Source organism: Microcebus murinus, chromosome 1 (assembly GCF_040939455.1).
Source record: "Microcebus murinus isolate Inina chromosome 1, M.murinus_Inina_mat1.0, whole genome shotgun sequence".
NCBI lineage: Eukaryota > Metazoa > Chordata > Mammalia > Primates > Cheirogaleidae > Microcebus > Microcebus murinus.
Window position 1 is genome coordinate 91,853,927 of NC_134104.1, and position 25,945 is coordinate 91,879,871.

The 25,945-nt window shown below is 37.0% G+C and overlaps 1 protein-coding gene across 7 annotated transcripts in view; it reads left to right on the top strand.

Moving 5' to 3' along the window:
• Positions 1-25,945, top strand: part of MECOM (MDS1 and EVI1 complex locus) — a 537,691-nt gene that overhangs the window by 237,076 nt on the left and 274,670 nt on the right. For all 7 annotated transcript variants that reach the window (XM_012779221.3, XM_012779223.3, XM_012779222.3 and 4 more), the window contains exon 2: positions 20,643-20,980. In XM_012779221.3, coding sequence (XP_012634675.3) covers positions 20,643-20,980 — 338 coding nt within the window. The remainder of the gene's footprint in view (positions 1-20,642; positions 20,981-25,945) is intronic.

A 25,945-nucleotide genomic window follows, 5' to 3' on the forward strand; every position in this document is an offset into this window, starting at 1 on the left:
CACCACCATGCCTGGCTAATTTTTTCTATGTATTTTTAGTTGTCCAGCTAATTTCTTTCTACTTTTAGTAGAGACAGGGTCTCACTCTTGCTCAGGCTGTTCTTGAACTCCTGACCCCAAGTGATCCTCCTGCCTTGGCCTCCCAGAGTGCTAGGATTATAGACGTGAGCCACGGTGCCCAGCCACGAAATGAGTTTTTAAAATTATCTTAATGAAGCACATTTAATGGCATCAAGCTTTTCTTTTTTCAAAGTAGGGACAAAGGTACATATAAGTTGAATTTTGCTTAACAAATTCCTGTCCAAACCACTGAAATAAGGAGTGGTTTAGGAGCCTTTCTGTAGGAATCCCACTTCTAGCAATATTGAGCAAGGAAGGGGGTGTGTGCCTGATGAGCGCTTTGGGAAGGCACTTGAGCTAGGATTGCCAAGCTGTATTGAAGTATAGAGACGAAAGTTAACTTATGTTGCCCTGCTTACGTATGACCACTTCTTAGCAGCTTTTCCAAATATTTCCCATCCTAAGACGGAATTAATTCTTCTCTGCACCTTGTACATAGTTTGTTGACCCTGGGTACCATATTGTGTTTTATGTCTTCCTTCTCTACTGGAATGTTGCTTTTTGAGACCAGGAATGAGGCCAGTCATTTTGGCTTCTAGCATGTACACTCAGTGCCTGTGTGGCCCATAATAGATTTTTAATTGCATATCATAAAGAATAAATGATTAATAGTAAGAATTCTTGGAGATGGCTTTGCCTTAACCCAAAGGAATGATGCTAAAATCAGGGGGAATTTCAGGTATGATAGCTGGTTGCTTTGAGGTATATTTTTGGGGTAGGGGAACCCAGCTTAAGGCAGGCCCTGGTCTACTACATCCATAAGAGCTGAGAGAGGGAATACTTGTGCATCACGTGCTGTCTGGGGTTTGGCAGAGTGGAGACATCAACGCTGATGGTGCCCAGATCCCAGCACTTAGCAGCAGACCCCATAGGTTATTAAAGCTGAGAGCCTATCTAGGAAGATTAGCTGCAGGAAGTGCTTTAACTACAGAGCAAGCAGGCAGTCGCTTGATTAGTGCCTCAGACATGGTATGGCACTGTGGTGTTGGGTTTCCATCCAAACCATTACTAGGATATTTGAGAGCTGGAACTTCAGTTCTAGCCTGACCTTGCATTTGATTTCTGAATCCACACGTCAGCAACCGGCCTTGCTTGCTTCTCTCTCACTGCGTTTCCCAGCAGTGAGTTTTGCGTCCTCTGTTTTTGGACATTTGAAAGGGATGTTGAGAATTAACCCATATGGTGTTTGTTTAAATGGGGAATCCTAAATAGCTTCTTGTACCGGGATAGCACGGTAGCAAATATATCTTTACGGTAATGTTTTTTAAATCAAAAGGGTTCCGTGTTTTCCCCTGTGTTTGAATGTGACATTCTTGATCATTTCAGACCCACCTGTCTGAGAACACAGGAATCAAAAACAGGAGTCACTCTCGAATTTCACCTCTATTTAATCCATCACAGAAACATACTGCCTTTTCACTGTATATATATAAAAAACCACACCAGGACATTTAAACAAAGTGACACAGATCATCAGCAGATCAACTGGGAATGACGGCTCAATCAAACAAATGTATGTTGAGAATTTCCACAGGGCAGCTCTCACAGCAGCCAGGCCAAATTTGTTTAGTATACATGAGTTAGCTGCTTAGGAACATTCACTATGCTGCATGCCAGATGATGACTTTTCTAGGTAAACATCCATTTAGCAGCATATATCCATCCATGAAAGTGTTGGCATGATTTTGATCTATTCTCTCTGACTCCTGAAATTATGACTTCATTCCACTAGCAGCCAAATACCAAACCCACACATGAACCATTTAGGCTAAAAAAAAAAAAAAAAAAAGAGTGGGGAGGGAGGAAGCTATACACTTATTTCAAAATGTAATATAACCATCCAAAAGGTAGGAAAAACTCTATAAAATCGACAGGCCATTTCACTTTTCTGACAAGCAATAAAGTAAGCATCATTAAAATGGATGTCAAATTACAGGGTAGAGAAGCAGCAGGAAAAATATGTACCTCATTCTGGAGTATTTGAAATAGAATGTAAAGTATTTATCCTACCTAAGTCTAAACTTGGAGGTATTCCTTTTTTGGGTAGGGGGTTGAGAGTTTGTTTATTAAATTGGAATTTCAGAATTAGATCCTAACTAAGAACATTTGGATTTTTCATAACAGGGCATTTTGTTACTTGTCTTATTAATTTTTCTATTTGAACAGTTTTATTTTCTTTTTATAGGTGTCACTGAAAGAATGGGGGACTCGATTGAGCACAATCTTTAAGTCTAAAACAAAAGAGCAAAATGTTTATTAAAAACACAAAACCAAAAACCAAACCTTTCTGACAAAATTTTCTAGCTCTGTGCTTACTCTTACTGTTTTGAAATTGAGCTTTTGTTATACAAGGTTCGGCTTAATACTCTGGTTTATTAACCAAAAGCTTTCCTTCCTGATTTTTTTCAAGTAAGCAAGTCTCAATTTTGGAGGGGGGTGGCAATTTCAAACAGAAAGCTTGAGAATCCACCTTTTTGGACCAGGGGTAATTATCTAAAATTTATTGGAAGAGATCATTGTTTTCCAAACTTTAACCTTCTCCAGAAGAGCACTTGGCACATGTCACTTGCCTGGACAAGTGGTCAGTAGTCCACAAATCTCCTAGAAAGTACCTCATCCAGTGGGGGCAATGACTTTTGTGGATAATAGCTTCCTTTGAAATCAGTGTAAGAGTCAGAACTAGGTGAGGTACAACACAAAGTACAGCTTTCAAAAATGAAACTCCTCATAACTAGCATTTTAAAAAATTGGTTCAATTTGAATTTCAGCATCTATTCTATTCACAGCACTGGAGGGAGGATGTGAAGGTAAATGAGACACAGCACTTGCACTCAAGTAGCTGAAAATTAAAAGAAGGAGATAGATATGAAAACAAACTAATTGTAATAGCACCAGGGCAAATGACAGAGAGATATGAAGTACATTTTATGTGCTTTGTGATCCATAAAGGAAGGAGCTCACTTGGGTGGAGGAGGTGGTGAACATGGAGACTGGAAATTTTGGGCAGATGAGATGGCATCCAAATTTGGTCTGAAAGGGTTTTTTTTTCATTTTTTAAAATTTCAGCATATTATGGGGGTACAAATATTTAGGTTACAGATATTGCCTTTGCCCCACCCAAGTCGGAGCTTCAAGCGTGTCCATCCCCCAGACGGTGCACACCACACCCATTAGGTGTGTGTATACCCATCTCCCATCCCCCCTCCCATCTGCCAATGTGTAAATCCTAAATGCTGCTTCTTCTGTGAGGTCTTCCCTACCTAAAGTAGTCTTATTTTAAAGTAGTTTTATTTTCTTTGGAGAACCTAAGATTTCTTATATTCTTTATCTGTGCATTGGTTTAGTTTCTCCCCCTACCCACCAGGCAGTAATGTTAATGAGAGCAGGAGCATCCTGGATCTTGCTCATGGCTCCATCCCCAGCTCTCAAAACAGTAGTGGGCCCTCACTGGGGAGCAGAGGAATGGAGAATGAGGGAAGGTCATTCTAGATCAAAAGGCTGACAATGAAAACAACGCAGAGAAACCAAATTTTGCAGGATATTCATGAAATAGATTATTGTGGCTAGATTATAGCATGCAGTAACGGCATAAAATGGGCACATTGTTTGTGACCAAGCACAAGAGAACTTTTTGAGGTCCCCACAAGGCTGTGGCCATTTTCGAGAAGAAGGTTGAAGAGCTGTAACCCTCTGACATCTTTCCAAAATGAATGTCAATCTTGATAAACCAGGATAAACCCTTCTTGGGAGAATGATACACAGTTAGCAGCACACATTCATCCATGAACACAGTAGTGTGAGATGTTCTTCAATCCCTTTATCTAGGCTTTAAAAATGGGATCTAGGAAAATTTTCTATTTTTAATATTATTTATGTGCTTCCAAGTATGTATAAATTGGTGGCAATCTTTAAATCCACAGAGAAAGCATTAATGCTAGTGCATATAGAGCTTTAATGACTTGAGTTTGGGACAGAATAATCTTGGGGTAAGTGAGGATTTGTTGCAAACAAAAGATTTTGTTTAAATATAAAGAAACAACAAGGACAATAGCCTGCCATGTTCCCACATGTATTTAACTGCTCCCACAATGTAAATTTCACACAGTCCCAAGACTACTATTTATCAAAGCAGCTCTCAGGTATTGGGATGAACCAGAAGCTTTCAAAGTGTTGATTGATCACGCTTTGCTAGCAGTTCACTAGGATTACACAGCCACTCCAAAATCAACAGCCTGGAAGAAAATGATATGAGGCTTGGAACAAAGACTAGAACTGTCTTATATTGCATTAAATACATGAATTAATATCCATAAAATGTCTAGAGTCATGACCTGGTAAGAGTATAGAATGAACTGCTTTATGACAATTTAATTTTTCTTTACCCTAAAAGAAATTCTGGCTATTCTTCACTTTTTACATAATAGAATTTTGAGAGAATACTGAGTGGAATTTGCCTGTCTCTGAAACTACTGAAGTTCTTAAAACTCTCAGAGAATGTGTCAAGGTAGTGAAATGTATATATAGGTTGGGAGTATCTGTTTTCATGTTCATCCATCAGCCCAGACCTAGGGGTGCTTTTGGAGGATCACCAACTGCACCATGGCAATGGCAGGGCAGAAAGAAAGCTCTTCATATTCTTTTATCTGCCAGTTGCTTTAAGGCCCACATTCTTTTTGAAGCAATGGAATGGGATGTTTGTGGGAGGAATTAAACTGTCCTACCCAAGAGATGGGGAAAAAGATAAATTGATCCCATGACTTTTTCTCCATCTGCACTTTGGGCTGAAGTCATAGAATAAGTTTTCATTCCTCGTCATCAAATATTGCTCATTGTTCATTGGCCAATAACACCTCTTTCAAATATAAACCTTCCGCCGACCTTATTTAGCCCAGACTGTTTCCTGCATCATCACAGAAACTCTGGTAGGGGAGTGTCGTAGAATTAGCTCATCTTCCTGTACCATGCCAATGGCCATATTAATCTCTCTTTACATTTGGTTTCAACAAATGTTTATTGAGAGATTTACTAATGGGAGAGTGGTGGAGAATGAACTGTTCATGGGCCATTTCATCACCCTTTGTTTCCTGAAGGCAGGTAGGCCTGAAAGACACTGACCTTTAAGATCTGTCACTTAAAACTTAGAGACATGAGAACCTTTCTTAATTATAGTAATGACGTTTAGCATTTGTATATCTTTCTAAAGTTAACAAAAGATGCTCAAATGCATTATTTATTCTGATTCTTAATACAATTTGATGTCATAAGTATTTTAAAAACCAATGCTGTCTTTTAAATAATAATAAAAAATGTTTTCTTATAGAAATACAAAATGTTAGCCACACAATGATTTTGAATATTCTAGTAGCCACATTAAAGTAAGTAAAATGAAATAGGTAAAATTAATTTTATAATACTAATATGTTTTATTTAACCCGGTATATCCAAAATTGTATAATTTTAGTCAGTGTGTCATCAACGTGCAGAAATTATCAACTAGAATTTTCCATTTTTTTGTATCAGGTTTTTAAAATCTGGTGTATATTTCAAAACTTACAGCACATCTCAATTGGAGCAGCCCCATTTCAAGTGCTCAGTTGCCACATGTGATTATTGAGTACCATATTGGGCAGCATTAACTCTAGATAAAGAAACTGAGGCTCAAATACATTAAAGCAGTGCAACATTTTGGCATTAGGGACCGGTTTCATGGAAGACAATTTTTTCCACGTATGGGAGTGGGGGTGGGGCGGGGGGAGGCGAGGCTCAGGCGGTGATGTGAGCGATGGGGAGTGGTGAAGCTTCTCTTGCTGCCTCCCTGCTTACCTCCTGCTGTGCAGCTCCCTCCACCCCTCCCCCTTACTAAGTTTCATGGAAGACAATTTTTCTAAGGATTTTCTAAGGGGCAGGGGACGGAACTCTGCAGCCCAGTCCCTAACCGGGCCAGCCACGGGGTTGAAGATTGCACTATTAAGGGACTTTCCTGGGGTCATATAACTAGTTATGTGGACTTGAACCCAGTGTGGTCTTCTGATCTAAACATGAATTGGCTTGGGTCTATGGCTTAGAGTTCACCTGAATTTCTTGTGATACTGTGAATTGAGACTATAGAATAGGAGGCTGGAGATGCTATGAAAAATGATTCTGTCACATGACTAAAGATTCTTTATTGCTAGTCCTTGAAATGCCATAAAATTTGTATTTTTAAAAATAAACTCCAAAGGAAATTCAGATACACAGCATGGTTTGGGGATAGCTGGTGAAGTCTCTGAATTCCCTAAGGCTCATTGTTGTATTCTTCCATTCTTTATTTATTTAACAAATGTTCATTGAGCATTTACTATGTGTGAGATACTATGCTTAGTGTTGCAAATGCAGTGGTGAAGAAGCAGACACAGTCCCTACCCTCAGGAAGCTTACGCTTCACGATCTACAAGGTATGGCTGGTTTCTAGCAGGTGCTGCAATAAATGTTGGTGGAATCAAATTTAGTTTGGAATATTTGATATTGGTTTACTATGCTTCCTTCATGGAGCACACAGTAAAAATCAGTTTTGTGGAAAGGACATAAATATGGCTTATCCATGTAGAGAATTTTTGTTTATTTTTATTCTTTTTATAACAAATGAGTTTCAAGAGGTTGCAGTGTGAGGACACCATAGTACAAACTCCTAACTGATTGTATTTGGTTAAGTTCATCTCTTAGCATCTCGAGCATTTGGAGTGCGTGTGTGTGTGTGTGCGTGTGTGTGTGCTCGCGTGTGCCTTTCCAAGCATGTGTAGATTCAGCAGGCATTTTCTCTTCCTTCAGTGGGGCATTTTTACTATATTATTAAACAGACTAAGGACACAATTTGTATGATAACCTTTGAACATTTATATTAGTACTTCCCAATCTAGAGAAGGAAAAAGTACCACTTACTACTTCCAGTATAATTGGCTTGCTTTGGCTGATGTTTTCAAGTCGACAAAATCACAGACTTCTTATTATGAGCTAGAAGTTTTGCTGGCTTCTTGGGATTTTGCAGTGAATCAAGCACCCATGATCTTACCATCTAGTGGAGCTCTGGTGGAGGTGTGCTTCAATAATCTATCTCCCTAGCCCTCAGGGAGGTTGAGGCAGGAGGATAGCTTGAGGTCAGGAGTTTGAGACCAGTCTGAGCAAGAGCAAGACTCTGTCTCTAGTAAAAGTTGAAAAAATTAGCTGGGCAACTAAAAATAGAAACAAAAAAAAATTAGCCGGGCTTGCTGGCGTGTGCCGGTAGTCCCAGCTACTCAGGAGGCTGAGGCAGGAGGATCGCTTGAGCCCAGGAGTTTGAGGTTGCTGTGAGCTAGGCTGATGCCACAGCACTCTAGCCTGGGCAACAGAGTAAGCCTCTGTCTCAAAAAAAATCTTTGTCTCTTGGGCTCACTTGAATTTAGGGGGTGCCAATCTCATCGCAAGATCTTTTTGTAACTCACCAAGTATTTATGTAACTTTTTTGTTGTTTATTTGCTCGTTTGTTTTGTGTATATATTTTGACTTGATGTATATAATGCTTTTTCTTGGAGAATTTATAATGCACTTCTTTTCCACTTAGAAGAAAGAAAATCTGCTCAGCTGGTTTTTCTTCAGCCAAGCATTTTCATTTGACCCTTTAAGCTATCTAAACTTTGAAGAAAAATGCAGATATGCCCTACTGTTTGAAATGGTGTAGAGATCCAGGAGGGTTAATTTAAAAATTCATAAATCCTTTGTACTATGCAAATTAATGACCTGTAGCCTTTTTTCCAGGTGACTTATTTTGACTCAACTATGTCCAAATAAATGTGTTTATTTAGGAGAGTTCAATGCTACCCAAACCTGACATGTTAAGCATCTCCTATGGCTCATAATAGGTACCAGAGATGTGGACCACCCTCTGTTTTCTCATTATGTCAAATAATAGAAAGTGGAAATCACTCTAATCCTTTCTTCAGTGTCTGCCGTACCTCTGCAAATATGATAAACTCAATCCAATTAAAAGTCATTACCTCTCCAAGGCTTGGCCACAATCTATAACCCTTTGTTTCACAATCCTCTCGATTATCTGCCTTCATCACAAGTAGAATTTTTAGCCATCTTCCACTTCAGCTCTCTCTTTAAAAAAAAAAAAGGAATATCATTTTTAGTGTTGAGCATTGTAGTCATCTCTATACCATTCATTTGACTCTACTTAATGCAGCTTTATATTATGTAAGTGAACATTTGTCTTATCTCCCCAATGAGACAGTAAGTCCTTTGAAATCAGCAATTTCACTTTATTCTTCTTGGTGACCCCCCAAGGTGTTTTGCATATAGAAGTCTTGTTGACTAAATGATTAATGCTTTGTGGCATATGTTGGATCATAGTTGCTAAGATTTAATAGCAGTGATGAGTATTAAAAATTTAAATGAAGTAGACATTAATACAACAACAACAGCAACAAAACAGCGAAGTTATTGTGCATTCTATAGACTTCAAGTGTCTCTCCTGCCTCCAGTGGATTTTTTTTTAACATCATAGACTTTTGATAGAATTATAGCATATCTAGTTTTTCCTCTTGAGCAGTCATGGTTCATATAGATTTACATGAATTTATTCACATTACATTTTAATCAGCAAGCATGTTAAATGTTTGGATAAATAAATTGATAATTTTCAGGCTTCTTTAGGTCTGAGATTCTACAATGCTATGAAAGATAGATATTTCAGTTGATTATCCTGAGGTTTAAGCAAGATAATGTCAGAGATTTTAACTTAATTAGCATAGCTATAATCTAGTAATACAAGCAATTTGTTAAAGATTTATCAGAATAAATCCATAAAATGATCAACAAAAGCACAAAACAAAACCACTGAGACTTTATTATTAATAATTCTGGAGAGTAAGACCTGGACCTAAGTAAGAGTCACTTTATATAATGTCGACATGGGAAGCAAAATATTTTCTATGCATACTATTTAATACTAAATATGAAGTTGCAAATGTGTGAGTTTTGGATATTCCTTTTTATAAAGCACTTGATGAATAAATAGGTCCTTTTTTGAGATCTTTTATCCCCCCACTAAGTAGATACTACTCTCAAAATTGATTTTTCTAATTTGGCTTTTGGTTAAGTTACTTTGACAGTTGTAGGCATATGTGGATCCTATTTGGGAAAAAAAGCCCATCATTTGGTGGGTAGTGTAAGACACAAGAAGGCAATAGTACTGACGTTTCTCTGAGAACTCTTGCTCTAGATTCGTACCACTAGAGGTTCCAGGGTGCTCTGACCAGTCTCCTTTGCAACATCACTCTTCTGAGGTCCACCAAAACTATCTGTGGTCTGTTTGGAGCAACTTTCAGTTCCAGCTGGTAGATAAACATTGTGGGTTGGGTCATTTATGGGCTGGTGGGAGTTTCATTGGCATCACAGGAGTCCCACCTGATTCACAATAAAACTTCTGGTCTCTTTTCAATGAGGTAGATCAAGCAGAAATACATCCTAACTAGTCACATGACTTGGAAATTATCTGCTTCTCCATGAAGTTTTCTCTTGACTTCTTTTGTAATGAAAATGTGGGTGTGCTATTTTAGAACCTGTTGGTTCCATCATGTTATGAGTTATTTAGAAGCAGCAGTGAGAATAAATAATCCCCTCAAAGTATTTTAATCCTCACATTATTGTGAAGAGCTTGGTGAAACTCAGAAATTAATGTGAATGACAACTGCATTTCTATCAATAGTCAAAATAAGAGGTTTATTCTTCAGAAATTTAGTACATGTATGCTTTTACTAAACCTAAGGATAAAGCTTCCATAAGATTGGAATGCCAATTGCAAAGTTACTGATATTCAACTTTATTAACACGCATCACTCTTCCTAACCTCATCTTAGATGTTATTTTATTGCATTGTCATATACCTGTTACCATCTCTGTCTTTACTACTACTCAAGTCTAAATTATTAATACTTGAGGGCAAAAATTTTATCTTCTTCAAATCTATATCTATCTTTAGTAGTGTGCATAGTTCCAGGCACGATGTGGTTATTGAATAATTGTTTTGGAATAGGGAATTAAATAAATTTAAGTCTGAGCAGTAGCATCTTTGGCAACAACTATCACCTCAACACTTCAATCATCTCATTTTCCTTTTAATAATAGAAATTGATTTAAATCTGGGCACTTTTATAGTTCACACAAAACTAGTAAAGTCTAGGACATCTGTTTAATCCTTCACTTTTCATAGTATGAAGCCCACCAAAGATTTTGAAAGTCAAATGTATATTTATTCCATGGAGGAAACTTTATCAACCAGTGCAAAAGTTTACTGGCACTAGCTGGTGATATAATGGGTAGTTTAAATCCTGCTAACTGCAAATAATTTTTCAACAGTGTTTATGATTGTAGTAGAGTTTAGTGAGGCAGAAGTACAGATAACATAAATATTTCGACAAAAGCCGATTGTACTGGAGCCATAAATAAATTAGACCCAGTTTGTAAATAAATTTAGTTTTTGCCAGCAAACATTTATAATCCTCTCTTGCTGCAAACGATAGTAATTTATATAGAAAAGGTCCTGAATGCCTTTTTTTTTTAAAAGTCAGTTCTCATTAGGAGGCAGTGCCTGGTGTCCATCAAGTGTCTTAGACTGTGTGACTCAATTAGACATGAAGGATACTGTACAGACCACCTAATGCTACCAGTTATTGTACATGTTGATAATGACAATTTCCAGAGACCATACATAGTTTGGTAGTCTATGAAGTTGTCATATTATATCATTTTCTTAAATATCTAGCTTGTGTTACCACTTAGCAATGTTGAAACTACCCCCTCTCAGATCATAAGTGCTATTTGGTATATATATATACACATATACATAGCACATCTGTTCATATTTTGCTGCAAACTTTTATCAAAATCTATAATGCTTTCTCAAATTAAAAAAAAAACAACAAAAAAACCTTCCTTTATGTTCTTCAATGACATTCTCTCCATTTCTGTGGTTTTGAATGATTTTACACTTAATGTGACGCGGTGTTGGGAAACTCTATCTGGAGGCCTTTGGAGCTTAGAATGGGGGTAGAAAAATTGCACTCCTTAGCAACATCTAAACATATTTTGCACTGAAGATACTGTGTTTGAAATAGGGTAGCGTCTAAGCTAAAATTAGCCAAATCAAGGAACTTTTCCCACAGAATCACTGTAAGATCAGAAGTTACTGTTGTCTATTAGTTACCAAGCCTTGTGAGAACAAGGACAATCGCTCATTTTCAAATCAAACCCAATTTTGAGACTAAAAACATTTTATTCTTTTGGGCACTCTCTGCTCCTTATCAAACCAAGACCGTAGTTAGATCAGTGTTCTATTGCTTGTTCACATTCCTTTTTATCGGCAAGCCATTGCTACAACTCCCTCTTCTGCCAGACACGCATAATTATTTTCTTTTCTTTCTGTGGGACTCCTGGCTATAAGAAAGCTCTTCTGTTTTGTAGCAGTAGGGAAGGGTCTGCATCAAGTCAGCTGTGAGAATGAGTTTGAACTTACGTTTAGACTGTTTATTCAGCTCTGCTGCATGCCTATCTTTGTTTGCCATATGGTAGAAAGTAGATCTCAATCTCATTTACTTTTTGATCTTCAACTTTTGTGGGTTGTTTTGAATATTTTCACCCAGTATATATTAGAATTCAGTCTCCTTACTACAAAATTTACTTTCCCCCCTTCCCTTCTTTACCCTGTAACTCCTAAGTTTTGGTCTCTCCTTTGGAGGCAAGAAGGATGTCTGCCAAAAGCCACCAAGCCACACTTAGGTAATTATAATAAACAAGTTGGGGCTCTCATTTCACATGCAGAGCTTGAATGAAGCAGAGCTGTGGTCAAAGGCATCCCAGTTGCTCCTCCATTAGCAATGGCACATTAATGCTCCCTCATGTCTCTGCCCACCTTTAAACACTTTCTTCTTTAAAGGAAGCAAATCTGGTCACTCTTTAGCATACGAAGGGGGTACAGCTTTCTTCTGAAACCACCATCAACAACATAAACAAATTAGAGGTAGTAAGCCACACACTCTGCCCACACATAAACCACAGTCCTCACCAGAGGGCAGTGTACTTAATGTGAGAATAACAGCCCAGTTTTATAAGCTTCTACTGGGAATAAATTCCAGTTTCACTGGTTAGAGCGAGGTTAGGCAGCCAGAATACAGTCTCTCCTAGGTTACATGTTTTGGGAGAGACCAAACCAATTCTCAAAGTGTCTTTCCAGGAAATACCTTTTATAAGCTTTTGGAACACCAAGTTTTGACCATCTTTTGGTTTTTATTAGGAAGCACTGGGGAGTGAGTGGAACGGACCTGGGAATGAACTTCAACATGCTTGTTTAGTGGATAGGGAAGCAGGGACCTCAAACAGCTACAACTCTCAAGCTCTGCTTCTCAAGGTTACTTCAGGGTTCAGTGACATGTTGACAAATCCAGAACTCTATGCCAGGGCTTCTGCCACTCCTGCTTTCCCCAAATGCAAATGGCGTAGCTTACAATCCTCTGTCTCAACCCATATGGGAGTTGTAAAATATTCTCTATACCTTCCTGATCCTGATATGCTTCCTTTCTTGACAATGGTTAGTCCTCAACTAATGTGTCCAGCCCTAAACTAATGTGTTCCGTCATCAGTAAATTCCTGCCTGTGATAGTCTTTTCTTAAATACCTGTTTAAACAGTCATTTAGATAAGAGTGTCCCATTTGTGTGCAACAGGAAATGCCTGCCTTCTTTTAGATACGCTGGCAAATAATTACTGTAGATATGGCTTGAATACTGAAAGGCTGTACTCTGATCGTTTCAGACTGCCTGAGGAGTAACCACCCAGTCTGCTGTGACATGAATTCAGGACAGTGCCACTTTACTCTAAATGAATCTGAAGGAAAATCACTTTGGGGATGTAAAAAGCTTATGAAAAAAGCCATCAGGTCAGAGGTTGACAAAAGTATCTTAAAAATTTGTATCGCTGAAAGAAAGTTGAGGCACATAGTTATAATGTAAAAGAAACACTATCTGATATGTGATAAGTCTCTTTTTACCTGGTCATTCCAGTGGGTATTGGTGACTATGGCTCCCTGACAACAGAATAAGCCAAACATTAACCAGGTCATGTTTTTCCTTGGAATAGTGCTCACAGAACTTTAATGTCTTTATTTTAGCTGTTTTAGATTCTGTAACTAGATACCAAAGGGCTTTATTGGTACCTCAACTATGAATATTCTAGCAATTTCTTTCCATAACTATTTGAAAAAAGCTAAGTTCCATCTCTGAAGGGAAATTTTTGAAGTGGCCAAGCCCATTTTATAATTGCGTAGGAGCTACCAGTTTAATTCTAAAACCATACGTGTTTAGTGAAATGTCTGTGAAATTCCTAGGAGCCTGGAAAAACCCTTGACCAGATTTAAAAGCTATAGGGCAAGGCAGAAGGATGCCACAATACTATGAGAGAAATAAATGTTTGCCCATAGATTAGTCCTTCGTTTTCAGTTCATATATTATTCTTTACCATCTCCCTTGCTACCTTGCCTGCCAACACTCTTCCATTCTGGGTCTTTTTGACAGCCCATAAATGAAATATTTTTAGGAAACTCTCAGGAAAAAAGTTCCATAAGGAAGAGATGAAACAGCATGGTACAAGGAAGTAGTAAATACTGGAAGTGCAAGGAAGCTTAGAAGGTCATCTAAAAAAATTCCATGTGCCAAGCCATGTTGATAGATTATTTCACAAACATAATGGTCTCTAGAGACATGGATTCTGCAAATGCAGTCCTGTGTCAAAATACTCCATTTAAGTGTATTTTCTCCTCACCCTTCTCTGGAGGCAGGACATACTGAAGTCTATGTCTATCAGCAGCTTCTAGAGTTCTAGTAAATGTCTCTATTTTCTAAACTTGTGTCTCTGGACCCGAACTACAGTCCTTCATAGCTTGTTTAAGTCAGTTTTCTGGAAATTCATTTTCCTTGCTTTTACAAGTTTCCTTTCTTCATTTCTTTGGGATCTTAAATTTCATTATCCTGGGGCCATCTTCACAGAATATTTTGCTGGCCAGTTCATAGCCTCCTTCGTTGTTCTGTTTGTGCATCTGGCATTACTTGGGCCCACCCTTTTCTCCAAGCCCAGCACGTGTTTATTGACTATGTTGCTGGTACAGAAAAGCTGGCTCCTGAAGTACTCTGCTTTCTCACAAACATGCCTCTGTAACTGCTCTGGAATTGTCCTAACAAGGGAAGAAGAGCATGTCCGGTTTTAATTTTGGAAGGAAATTGATGTCTTCCCCTCCTTTCCCCGCCCCACTCTTAGTAGGCATCGACTCATGGACTCGTGCTCGTGTGCTCACGTCCTACCAGGAGGTCCCTGGTGGGGCTTGAGGTTTGGCCGAGCCTCCTCTCCTCCTAGAGCTGGGCACACATCCTCAGCTCTCAGCCACGTGTAATCCTTCCTGTCTGCTTGAAAGTTGGGCACAAAGTACTGGCGCTTGGGCCCACCCTCTTCTTTAGTAGCAATTAACCTTTACTACAGAGCTTCCTTTGAAGTTTGCTCATGTTTTTATTACAAAACTGCAATGAGGAACATAATGGGGGGAAATGTCTAAATTTCTGAGTTACCTAATCTGTTCAATTCCCTAGCTGAGCTCCTCTTGGCAGTTGTTTCATGTAGTTATGATCTCAACCAGTCTGACTGAGATCTCAAATCATGTTTCTGTCTCAGCCTATTTTTAAGATTAGGGAACTATTACACACACCCCCAACACACACATATAGCAAATGCACAGGGATGTGTGTATTATATGCATATGTGTGGAGAGCTCAGCATAAATAACTGCTTTCTTGTTCAATAACTACAGAAATCAGTCTTACTTTATAGTCAATCTATGCATATATGCTCGTAAGCTCTCTTATAATTTATTTAGTTGCTGAGTATTTTCTATCAATGAAGTAATGTAAAGAGTAGAGAGAAAAATTATCTATGTGTTACTATCACTAATGATAATGCTGTGTGATAAGTATTATGATGGGTACTAAATGCTATTAATGGCAAAACTCAGGATTTTGAATGGCATCTGCCCAGAAGATTGGCAGTTAATCTAGGCAGAGAGGCCAAAAGAAACAAATGGTGAGTTACATAAAACCCACAAAAAGAGAAGGCATTTTAGGCCAGCCTTGCAAATAAGAACCAAAGAATTACGAGTGAAATGGCATTCTTTTTCTAGCCTGCCGTTCACAGGAGCTCAAATAAATGAAATCATTTTTCTCTGCTTTTCACTGAGCAGTAAATCATTCATTGGTAATCCAAGGTTGGTAGAAAAGCAACTATGAAACTCAAAGAAAATACTAGAGAATCTTTTTCCTCCCTCAGGATGGATAAGGATTTTCTAAGAGAAAAGTAAAAATCACAAAAGAAAAATAGACTTAGTTCCATAAAAGTTAAAAAAAAATTAAAATTCCAAATGGTAAATTATCTACTGGGAAAATTAATAAGAACTATATCAAAGGGCTAATTTCTTTATCAATAATAAGACAGACATAAAAACCCAATTAAAAAAGAGCAAAACAGTGAACAATTTGCAAAAGAAAAAATATGAATGACAAAAATATTTAGTGTCAGTAATCAACTGAGATGTGAATAAAAGCAATAATATATATATAAATTTCTCCATTGTATTAATAAAGATTAAAAACAAGACATAATGATAAATGCCAGTATGATTGGTGGAAGTGTAAACTGGCATATATACTTTCTGTAAAACAGTCTGTCAATACTCACTAAGTTTTCTTATAGAAATCTAACCTAAAGAAATTGAATGAAAATAAAAATTTATATTAAAGAATGTTCATATCAGTGTTATTTATGGTATCAGAAAATTAGAAGCAAAATAAATACTATGCAAATCGTTCACTTATTGTGGGTTTATATAATAGGATATTATGCAGCAATTAAAAGTAGTTTTAAAAAATAGTAAAAAATACATAAGGAAGTGCTCATAATAAACTATCATTAAGTAAAAAAACCAAAACCCAAATTATTCACATAGTATGGCTACAATTTTGATAAAACAAACTTTAAAACATATCTTTAAAGAAAAAATGTTAGTTGGCTAAGAGTTAAAGGGAGGACTGGATTTGAACACCTGGATAGTCTCAGCTGACTTTGGATATATTATTTAGAATACTTGAATGTCAGGTTCCACATTTGCAAAATGGAAGATTATTCTTCTCATGCTTATTTTCTCACTGGATTGTTTTTATCATCAAAATGAGAAAATATGGATACATCTATGGAAGTTACTATTATCAGTATTATTTCTTCAATTTCCTCTCCTCTTTGCAGATTCTGGTATGTTTTCAAAATAGAACTCTCCTTGGTGGAAGCCTATGGTAGTTATTCAAAGAGTCATAGAAATAAGTACAATCTAATCAAAGTGTGGGCCCTTACTTGGTCTCTGGGGACATTAGAACACTTAAAATTTGAATTGAAGAGGTTGATTTCCAAGAGCATTTCCCAAGTCATTTGCCTCAAATCCAACAATAAGTTTGTCGTTCTGTCCTCACTCAGTTAATGACATGCCCAAAGGATGCATGAAGCAAATTACAGTAGCAGGCAGTTCAGCTCCAGGAAGTTACAAGGGTTATTTATCTTTATGGAACCACTGATGTATATAGCACTTCTTACCTGATACTTACCTATTGTAAATGTGCCCAATCTGTCAGTGTGATATCTGAGAAATGCTTTAATTAACTATAGTTATAGCTGAGGGAAAGGATCTACCAGTTTTTCCCCAATAACAGAGATTTAATGGAGATAGGATAATTGAGGTAGTTTATCATTTAGATGAAATGTTTTAGCAGCTTTTGGATAGATCTTGAGTAATGTACACGGAGGCATTAGTTTATTTTGGTTTATGCAAATATTCAGTGTGGTGTGATAAACTGCCTTTGCTGTTGAAATTTCATAATGCTATATTACATTGAAATATTGTTGCCTGTTTTGATTCATAAAACTCAGCAGTTTTATATTTTCATTTTTGTCACCTCAGTCCTTTTATTATAATATTTAATTCAGATGATACTAGATTAACAGTGGCTTGAAAACAAATTGCCTGGGCTTGCATATACATTTAATGCCTGCATGTGGATGAATAGGACTGTGAGTCCTTCTGGATTTACTTGACCTACATAAGTTGTTCTTTTAGGTTTAATTGGATATTTTTGTCATCATAAGCAGAATTGCATTCAGGCTTTAAATTCAAATTCTTCTGTACAGCAGCCTGGGCACACATGTGTATTTGGTCCCCACAGAAATTGAAATCTAAGTGCACTTGCTTAGAGTATGCATTGGGAGAACTTATGGGTAACTCAGAGGGCAGGGGATCAGCTCTCCCAGTGGGAAGACACAGACAGGTTTGTCTCTATCCTTTTGTAAGATTTGAGGTCACTTTGATGGAACTGACTGATTTGACTTTTTGAGGAAACAGGAGAAATTTTACTGACTTTTAATAGATAATTGCTGGAGGAATATTATTCTATTTATTCAGGTGCATTTTGGTTTCCTATTGCTTAAATGGACACATTTATAGATTACACAATGTCTTCTAATTTACAGTATTTCTCGAGAAGAACAAAATCCTCACAATGGGAGAGAAATCCCTTTAAAAATTTGTAAAGTAACTTTGCATTTGCAGTAGTTGAATGTTACAGTTCTGGGGAGGTATTTTTATGTTTTTTAGCTGTACCAAGACCATCAGTGAACCTTTAAATATTTAGATTGAAGTGCAAAATCTCCCTGAAGGATAAAATCAGATGGACTTTATCAAGCATGTTTGGACCTTGAAGTATATTTCTATGATAATATTTCTTTGGGGCATTATTAAAATTGTTTCTTTTGATGTTGGGTTTGGAAAAAAGTTTGTAATCCATTGTGCTATATTTCTATGGACTTAGAGGTACTTTTCAGCATCAAAGATTTCCTATATTTGGTAGAAAAATATTGAATTAATTTACTAGTTCAATAAAATTATATGTTAGGTTAATTATATATTTAACAAGTATTTATTAAACACCTATACACAGATCACTTGGAGAATTCCTAAGAAGTGAGAGTCCTAACACCTTTCTCAAGGGCCTATTTCTTCGTTGGAAATAAAAGAATCATACACATTAAATCCTAAGCAGCAATGCATGGTATTTTATTGCCAAATTGAGGGGTGAAAGTATGCAATAATTCAAGGAAAGGGGATACTTGTTTTAAATGGGATGGTGATGGGACAAGTTGGAACTTGACCTAGGAGGATGACTAGAAGTTCATTGGGCAGAGAAGGAGAGATAGGGTGGCCAAGCAGGAAGAACTGAAGAAGAAATGCTCACTCAGCTCAGAAGACAGAGATTAGCTTACTCTGGGCTGCAGGTGCCTGTTGAGGAGTGTTGCAAATCAGACAGAAGGGAAGAATGGTTTCAAAGTGAAGGGGATTTTATTCCAAGCCTAAAGGGTTTAGACTTTACCCGTAGACACTAGGAGTTATTGAGGGCTATTGAACAGGAAAATAGGTGTGCCAGGAAGGTAAATCCAGCAGCATTATACAGGCTCAGTGTTGAGAGATAGTGGAAAGAAGATGGTGGTCTGATGAACCATTTAGAAGACTATTTAAAAATTCAGGTGTGAAAATGTAGATTGAAAGAATTACATAAAGGTAAAAATCTTGCAAGAAGAATATACAGCACTGAATAGCTTGGAAGATGAAAGAGAGAAAATGTCCATGTTATGTTAAATCCTTGAACATGGATAATTAGGGGAAAGGTAGTGTTCTAAATAGAAATAGGAAAATGGGCGAGAGAATTGATTTGAGGACAGATGACAATGTACAAGATTTTGGACACTCTGATCTTGAAAAAGAATGATCTTGTATTTTGATGTTGAGAATCTTTGTCTTGTGGGTATAAGGTTGGGTCCAGGAGTTAGGTTATATGCATGGTTTAAATGGCATTATATATCAATGTTTGAATCAAGAATGACGCACTTCATTAGAAGATACTTTTGCCTGTACTATCACTTTGCACTTCACAAAACTTTAATAAGAGTCATTACGTGATGGACAATTGTTAATGAGTGTTGTAGTTACTTTCCATAATGAGTCAGAGAAGGAATTAGAAACTTCTAACCTTTAGCTCAATGAACTATCTTGGAAGACTTTAATAATCATAAAACTTCAGGGTTGGTAGGATCTTAAAAGTCATCTAGCCTAGTCATCCACTTGAAGCTGAAATTCTTCCGTATCATTCCTAACTCATGGTTTTCCAGGCTATACTAGAACCTGTGTTGGGAACTGGAGGCAACTCATTCTACCTTTCAACAGCTCTGATAGAAATTTGTCTCCTTGTAATTTTCACCCATTTTTCTTAGTTTTTCCCTTCAAGTTCTGTGAACCAAACAAATCAGGTATGACTTTCAGTCCATAATCCTAGTGGACAAGAAACATGTATTCATTAGCTTTAAGGCAACTGAAATCCCCTTCAACTGGTAGGAAATTCAAGCTCAGTCGCTATTCTTTACACCTCCCCCCAGCCCCACACAAGTTTTATAAAGGTTTTAAGGTCTCACATGGGACACTCATTTACTTCAGGTGTAGGACTGGCTGCTTTGGGGTGTCCTTAGGGCCTCTGTGCTCGGGGCCAGAACTCCTGTTTACTCTACCCTGTTGTCCCCTAAAGCTCTAGCCACCTCTCCAGGGCCCAGCTCCATGCAGAGGCCTTCTGACCCCTAAGATTTCTCGGTCTGGAGGAAATTCTCTCTTTTTGGTGCACCCCAAGGTACCCCTCCTTTCCCTTCACACTTTAATGATTTTTAGCTTTTATAAATGTTCAGAGAAATCACTATCTTCAAGTGACTTTAACTTTCTGCTCTGCATAAGTTACTGAGACAAGGAAATACCAAGGGCATGGTGACATGTTTGAAATGGGAAAAGAAAAACAGAGAAAGAGAAAAACACAAATTAATATTCCAATAAATAATCCTGCCACACAAATTTAAGCCTTGTTGCACATGGCAGCCTTTGGAATCTTTGATGACTCTCCTACATTTATTCCGAGATAACATTGCGTGATACAACTTTCTAATAAATTATATAATCCTGTCAGTTCCCAATTTGGAATGGTTTTGGGGTTGTAGTTACACACATTTACTTCTTGTCTCTATTTATTCAGACCAATAATGAAGTTGCTGATTGTTTCCCAGTTGGTTAATGGATTCAGCTGGGCCATGCGAGTATCGGCAGTTTAGGATTAGCTCATTTGATTTATGGATACACCGCAGATAAACCACAGAGGTCTTAATTCCTAACCACCCCACTCCTCGACCTGTGAATAATAAAGATTTTAATGAAGGCACATTTTAACAATAGTCTTTCCTATGTAGGCTTCAAAGAACAACAACATAATAAGGTGGTTACTCCTGTGGAATTGTATCTCTTCTACATCCGAAGGAATTCATGAAGTTCTTATTTATTCACAGGTAATGAGTGTGTATATGGCAACTACCCTGAAATACCTTTGGAAGAAATGCCAGATGCAGATGGAGTAGCCAGCACTGCCTCCCTCAATATTCAAGAGCCATGCTCCCCAGTCACATCCAGTGAAGAGCGCACTCCAAAGGAGGGCTCGCCTTACAAAGCCCCCATCTACATTCCTGATGATATCCCCGTTCCTGCTGAGTTTGAACTCCGAGAGTCAAATATGCCTGGAGCAGGACTAGGAATATGGACCAAAAGGAAGATCAAAGCAGGTGAAAAGTTTGGGCCTTATGTGGGAGAGCAGAGGTCAAACCTGAAAGACCCCAGCTATGGATGGGAGGTAAGAACATGTTTTGAGATGACACATTTATATATATTCATATGTGTAAAGAAGAGATTAAGTGGCTGTAAAATAAGCAAATTCTATTTGTTGCAATATGTCTTTAAATAGATCTTTAAGAATGAACTTCTCTTATAATCTTACTTCTTGAAAGAAACAATGTATCAATTAAAGGTATAGCATGATAGAAAGGAACCAACCTAATGAATGGTCAAAGAATAGTATTGAATTAAAAAATACTAAAGGGAGAAAATATGGTTGTATAGTTAACATGTGGAAACATTGGATATGACCATACATAGCATGTGGCATTAGCAAACATAATCATATGACATGTTTATTGTATTTTCTGTTTTTGGTGGGGATGCTTAGAAGAAAACATTTTTTTTCTCCATTTTATGACTAGAGTTAATTTGATTTTATTTTCATTTAGTGCTAGTTCTTCTAATATATTTTGCTTCTTTTTTGATAACCCCACTTTAAATAAATTTACATGCTTCCAGAATATAAGCACTGTACTCATCACTGAATGCTGTGATGATTCTTCATTTTCAGATTGATTAAATGACTAATTCATGTATAAAAATGACAGCACAAAATGGTTGTGAAACTCAGTCACTGGTTTCAGCCATACTTTTCATAGAACCCATTTTGCACTATTTAAGAATTAGAAGTTATGGTCTGATTGTGAAATATAAATTAATTTTATTTCAATAAGCACAGGTAGCTATGTTATTCATCTGTGTTTATAATTTTTGTACAGATTCAGTGTGTGTGTGTGTGTGTGTGTGTATATATATATATATAAAAAACACTTTCCATTTATTTTTGTAACTTGAACACTTTTGTGGTTAAATAATAGCATCATAATTTCTGGAAAATCTGATTTGATCTATATCTGAAAACCTTGTAGACAATTTCTGCATGGGTAAAAAAGTATTTTTTGGAGATGAGATTGACCTTTGATTTCATAGTATTTCAGTTAGACAGAAATCAGATAAACTAGATTTATTTTGGTATGTTCTCTTAATATTTATGATCATTAATAGAATATCTGGCTAGCTTTTAAATAGAAATGAATATGCAGTGCCTTCAGGACTTAATTTCAACTTTTTGTCCCATTGATGTATATGTGTCCCCTTGTGGAATCTGTTCAAAATGCCATAATAAAAACAATTCTCGTTCAAATTCTGAAATGCCAAAAGTTAAGATCTGGCTTTCACATGATTATAAGTGAGAAATTCTTCTGTAGTTTTGTTCTTACTCACAGCCCCGGTAAAGGTGTGGTTTAGCTACATTGCCTTTAGACATGTGTATTGATAAGAGGTTTTTAAAAAATCACTGTAGCATTAACTGATATGTGAGTTGAATACATTTTAAACCAAATGCGTATGAACTTTACGTCATTATTGCTCACCTTAAAATAATGGCTATAAACATTCTAATAATAAGTAACTCATTAAACTTTTATTACAAAATCTCCAGAGTTAAACAACAAGTGCAGTACTGGTTAAGATTATCCCGCAGGCTTGGAATAAACTGAGGCTTAATAATGAAATCATTTTGCCATTACAGTGTTGGTAAATGCAGGACTGTGTCTCTTTAAAAATAATATCTATGGATTGGGGGATGAACCTGGGAAAATACTGCATTTAGAGGAAATTTTAAAATAATTATTTTTTTCTCCTTGGAGTAAAATGTCTTCAACATATACACTGGTAAATATTTACCTGGAGAAATGTAAAATGACTCTCTTAATTATTTCAAAACTGAGTTGTTTTTTGCTTGGAATTCAAGATACCTTTATAAAATAGTTCATGACTTTTTGGCTGAAGATCATGCTTTCCCTCTCCTTCAAGAATTCAGTTGATGGCCAATTCAGTACTTTTCTTTCACCATTTTAATAGTTACCCTCACTTTTGAGAGTACGGATTGTCTGTGTTTTCGGTATCATGAACAAAATCAGAGAAAGGACTTTTTGTAATTTTGGAAAACATGGAGGAGCAGCTGAGTTCTTGACTCTACTTGCTTTTTTTTTCCCCCAATATTACCCTAGTTAATACAAAATCCAGGCATGATCAACAAAGGCACTTTCACAAAGGTGTCTCACCCCACTCTTCTATGCTGATTTTTAATTGTCCTCTTGTCATTTTTGCCCTCAACTATAGCTGATTTCCCTCCTCTTTGGTTAGACAGGTAATTGTGATTAGCTACTATGTCGTCTCTCTTTGATACACCTTCATTTTTTTAAATGATGAATTGAAGGAAAAAAAAATCCTCTTAGGCATGTCCCAAAATAAACACATAAAAAATCCAGCTTCGGCAAACAATTATTGAGTGCCTATGATGTATTGAATTATGCACTAAATATTTCCCCTACAGAAACTCAGCCTGTTGTAACTGAACAAACCATTGCTATCTCTAGTACTACCCCTGCTCGTTTCTCCCTACAAACCTCCTCTCCTTGTGCATTTCCTGTTTTAATAAATTGCATTATCCTCTATTCAGTTGTTTAAGCCCAAAAATTTGTCATCTTGACATATCTCTTTCCCACACCAGCCATATCTAATTTATGGTTCCCGTATTCTATCAAGCCCCCATTCTTTACACACACTGTTCTCGCTACCTGAAAACCTCTTTTCCTTTCCATCCTTAGCATTCATCTATTCATTCTTCAAGTTTACTTCCTCTGTGACACCATCCACAACCTTTCTAATCACAATTTAGCACTACCTAAACTTTGTCCCACCATGCAGGTGGTCCATTTACTAAAGATGACGATTTTCTCGTATGTTTCCTTCTAAAGATGGCTATTGTGTGATAACATGGGAACTGCATGAAGAGCAGTGGGGACCAGTCTTCTGGAGTTGAGACTTCCCAGGCTCAAAACGTTAAAACATTGTGGTATCCACATTGGTTGCCCAGCTTGCCCAAAGGAGCAAGATTCCCTTCAGAGCTTACAAAGCTAATATCTTGATTGCGTTCCATAAATTGCGTTCCATAAATTTTTTGATGCCTCTGGTACTATTCTGTGATTAGCACATCACCTGAAGTAAGCAGATTGTGTTAGTCAGCTCAGGCTGCCATAACAAAATACAATAGACCGGGTGGTTTCAACAACAGGAAGTTATATTCTCACCATTCTGGAGGCCATAGAAGTCCAAGATCAAAGTCCTAGCTGATTTGGTTTCTGGTGAGGGCTCTCTTCCTGGCTTGCAGATGATAACTGTCTCTTCCCTGTCTCACATAGCCCATCTTTCTTTGGTGTGCATAAGGGAGTGAGGGAAGGAGAGAGAGGTGGGAAGAGTGGGAGAGAGGGAGAGGAAGAGAGACATAGGGGAGAGAGAGAGAGAACAAGCTCTCTGATGTCTCTTTTTATAAGGACTCTAATCCTATTGGACTGGGACCTACTCTTATGTCCTCATTTAATCTTAATTATGTCCCAATGGCCCTATCTCTAAACACTGTCACATTTGGGGTTAGGGCTTCAACATATGGATTTAGGGAGAACGCAAACATTCAGTTCATAACACAGACATTCAACAAATAACTGTTCAATAAAAGAATGAGTGAATGAATGGATAAATGAAAGAATGAATGGATGAATATAGAATTGTGTGACTGTGAAAGAGGAGGCAAAAAAAGGTAGGTGAAGGAGGTCCATGAAAATATCTAGCATCTGCAATTCAGATATGTGTAATCAAGTCTCACCTTTGCCACTAACTGTGTGATGCTAGGAGAACTACTGATATGGATTGGTCCCTGCTTTTCTATTTGACCAGGAGGTTAACAATAACTGGCCCACACCATTAGTTGTTATATAATTAAAATTAAGTAAAGAAATATGATAGTCTTTTCAAAGAAAGTTTTTAAAAGAGAGATCAAAGATAACATTATAAATGGGGGCAAAATTTCTGGACCTTATTTAAATAATTTTTAAAAAGTTGAATATATTTCCTAAATAAGGTACTTTGGAATATCCTTTAAGCCTATATGGCAGAGAAATAGGATGTTTTTGAAAATATGCTTTACAGTCCAAAATATATGGTCAGGTAAAACAACCTATAGGTATCAGAAACACCATTTGTATGACGCTCTCTGGAACCAGTGTTTATTTCATAAAGGGAAACTTTAAAAGTCACGTTACTGTTTGGTGGAGATTGCTACCTCACAATGCATGTGCCTTATCTCTAACAAAAAGATCTTTACAGACTTGGGGAGTGCTTGATTGTCTCTAGGACCTGAAAATAATTAGTGATGAAAAGATTTTTTTAGATTATGAACTTTAGAGTTACTGATTGAGTGGAAAATAATTTTTAAAAGTTTTGTTGGTTCAAGATGAGGGTTTACCCCTAAAGATGGCCATTATATGATAACATGGGGACTGCATGGGAAGCAGGCTTCTGGAGTGAGACTTTCCAGGTTTAAAGCCTCCTCATGCCTTCCTGTGCTAGTGGAATGATTTGGATAAAGTTACTTAATTCTGTGCCTCTCAATTTATTTATATTTATCATGGGAATAATAATTGTATCTATGCAATTAGGGTTGTTGTGAGGATAAAATGCAATATTGTGTGATAAGTGCTTAGCACAGTGCTGGTAGAAGAACTCAATAGATGTTAACAACAATAGCAGCAGCAGCTTGGATAAAATACAGTTACCTAGCACAAGGTCATTAGAAAGGGCAAAGGTCAATTACTATATTTTATGGATTGATTTTTATAAATTGTTTTTCTTTTCCCTATTTCTTGTTTCCTAGAAATTCAGTTATCTCTGGGATGGTCTAATTATGTGATGCTGGGTTTATTTGAAAAGGAAGCACTGACAATTTCCTAATTAACTATGAAAACAAGGATTCAGAACAGAGCATAAATTTCTTTTTAAACCAAAAAGCAAGTTGGGTGGTATATTTTTTAATAGTCTGAGATATGTCTTTGGAAAAAGTCTGAAGCTTTGCTTCTTTGAA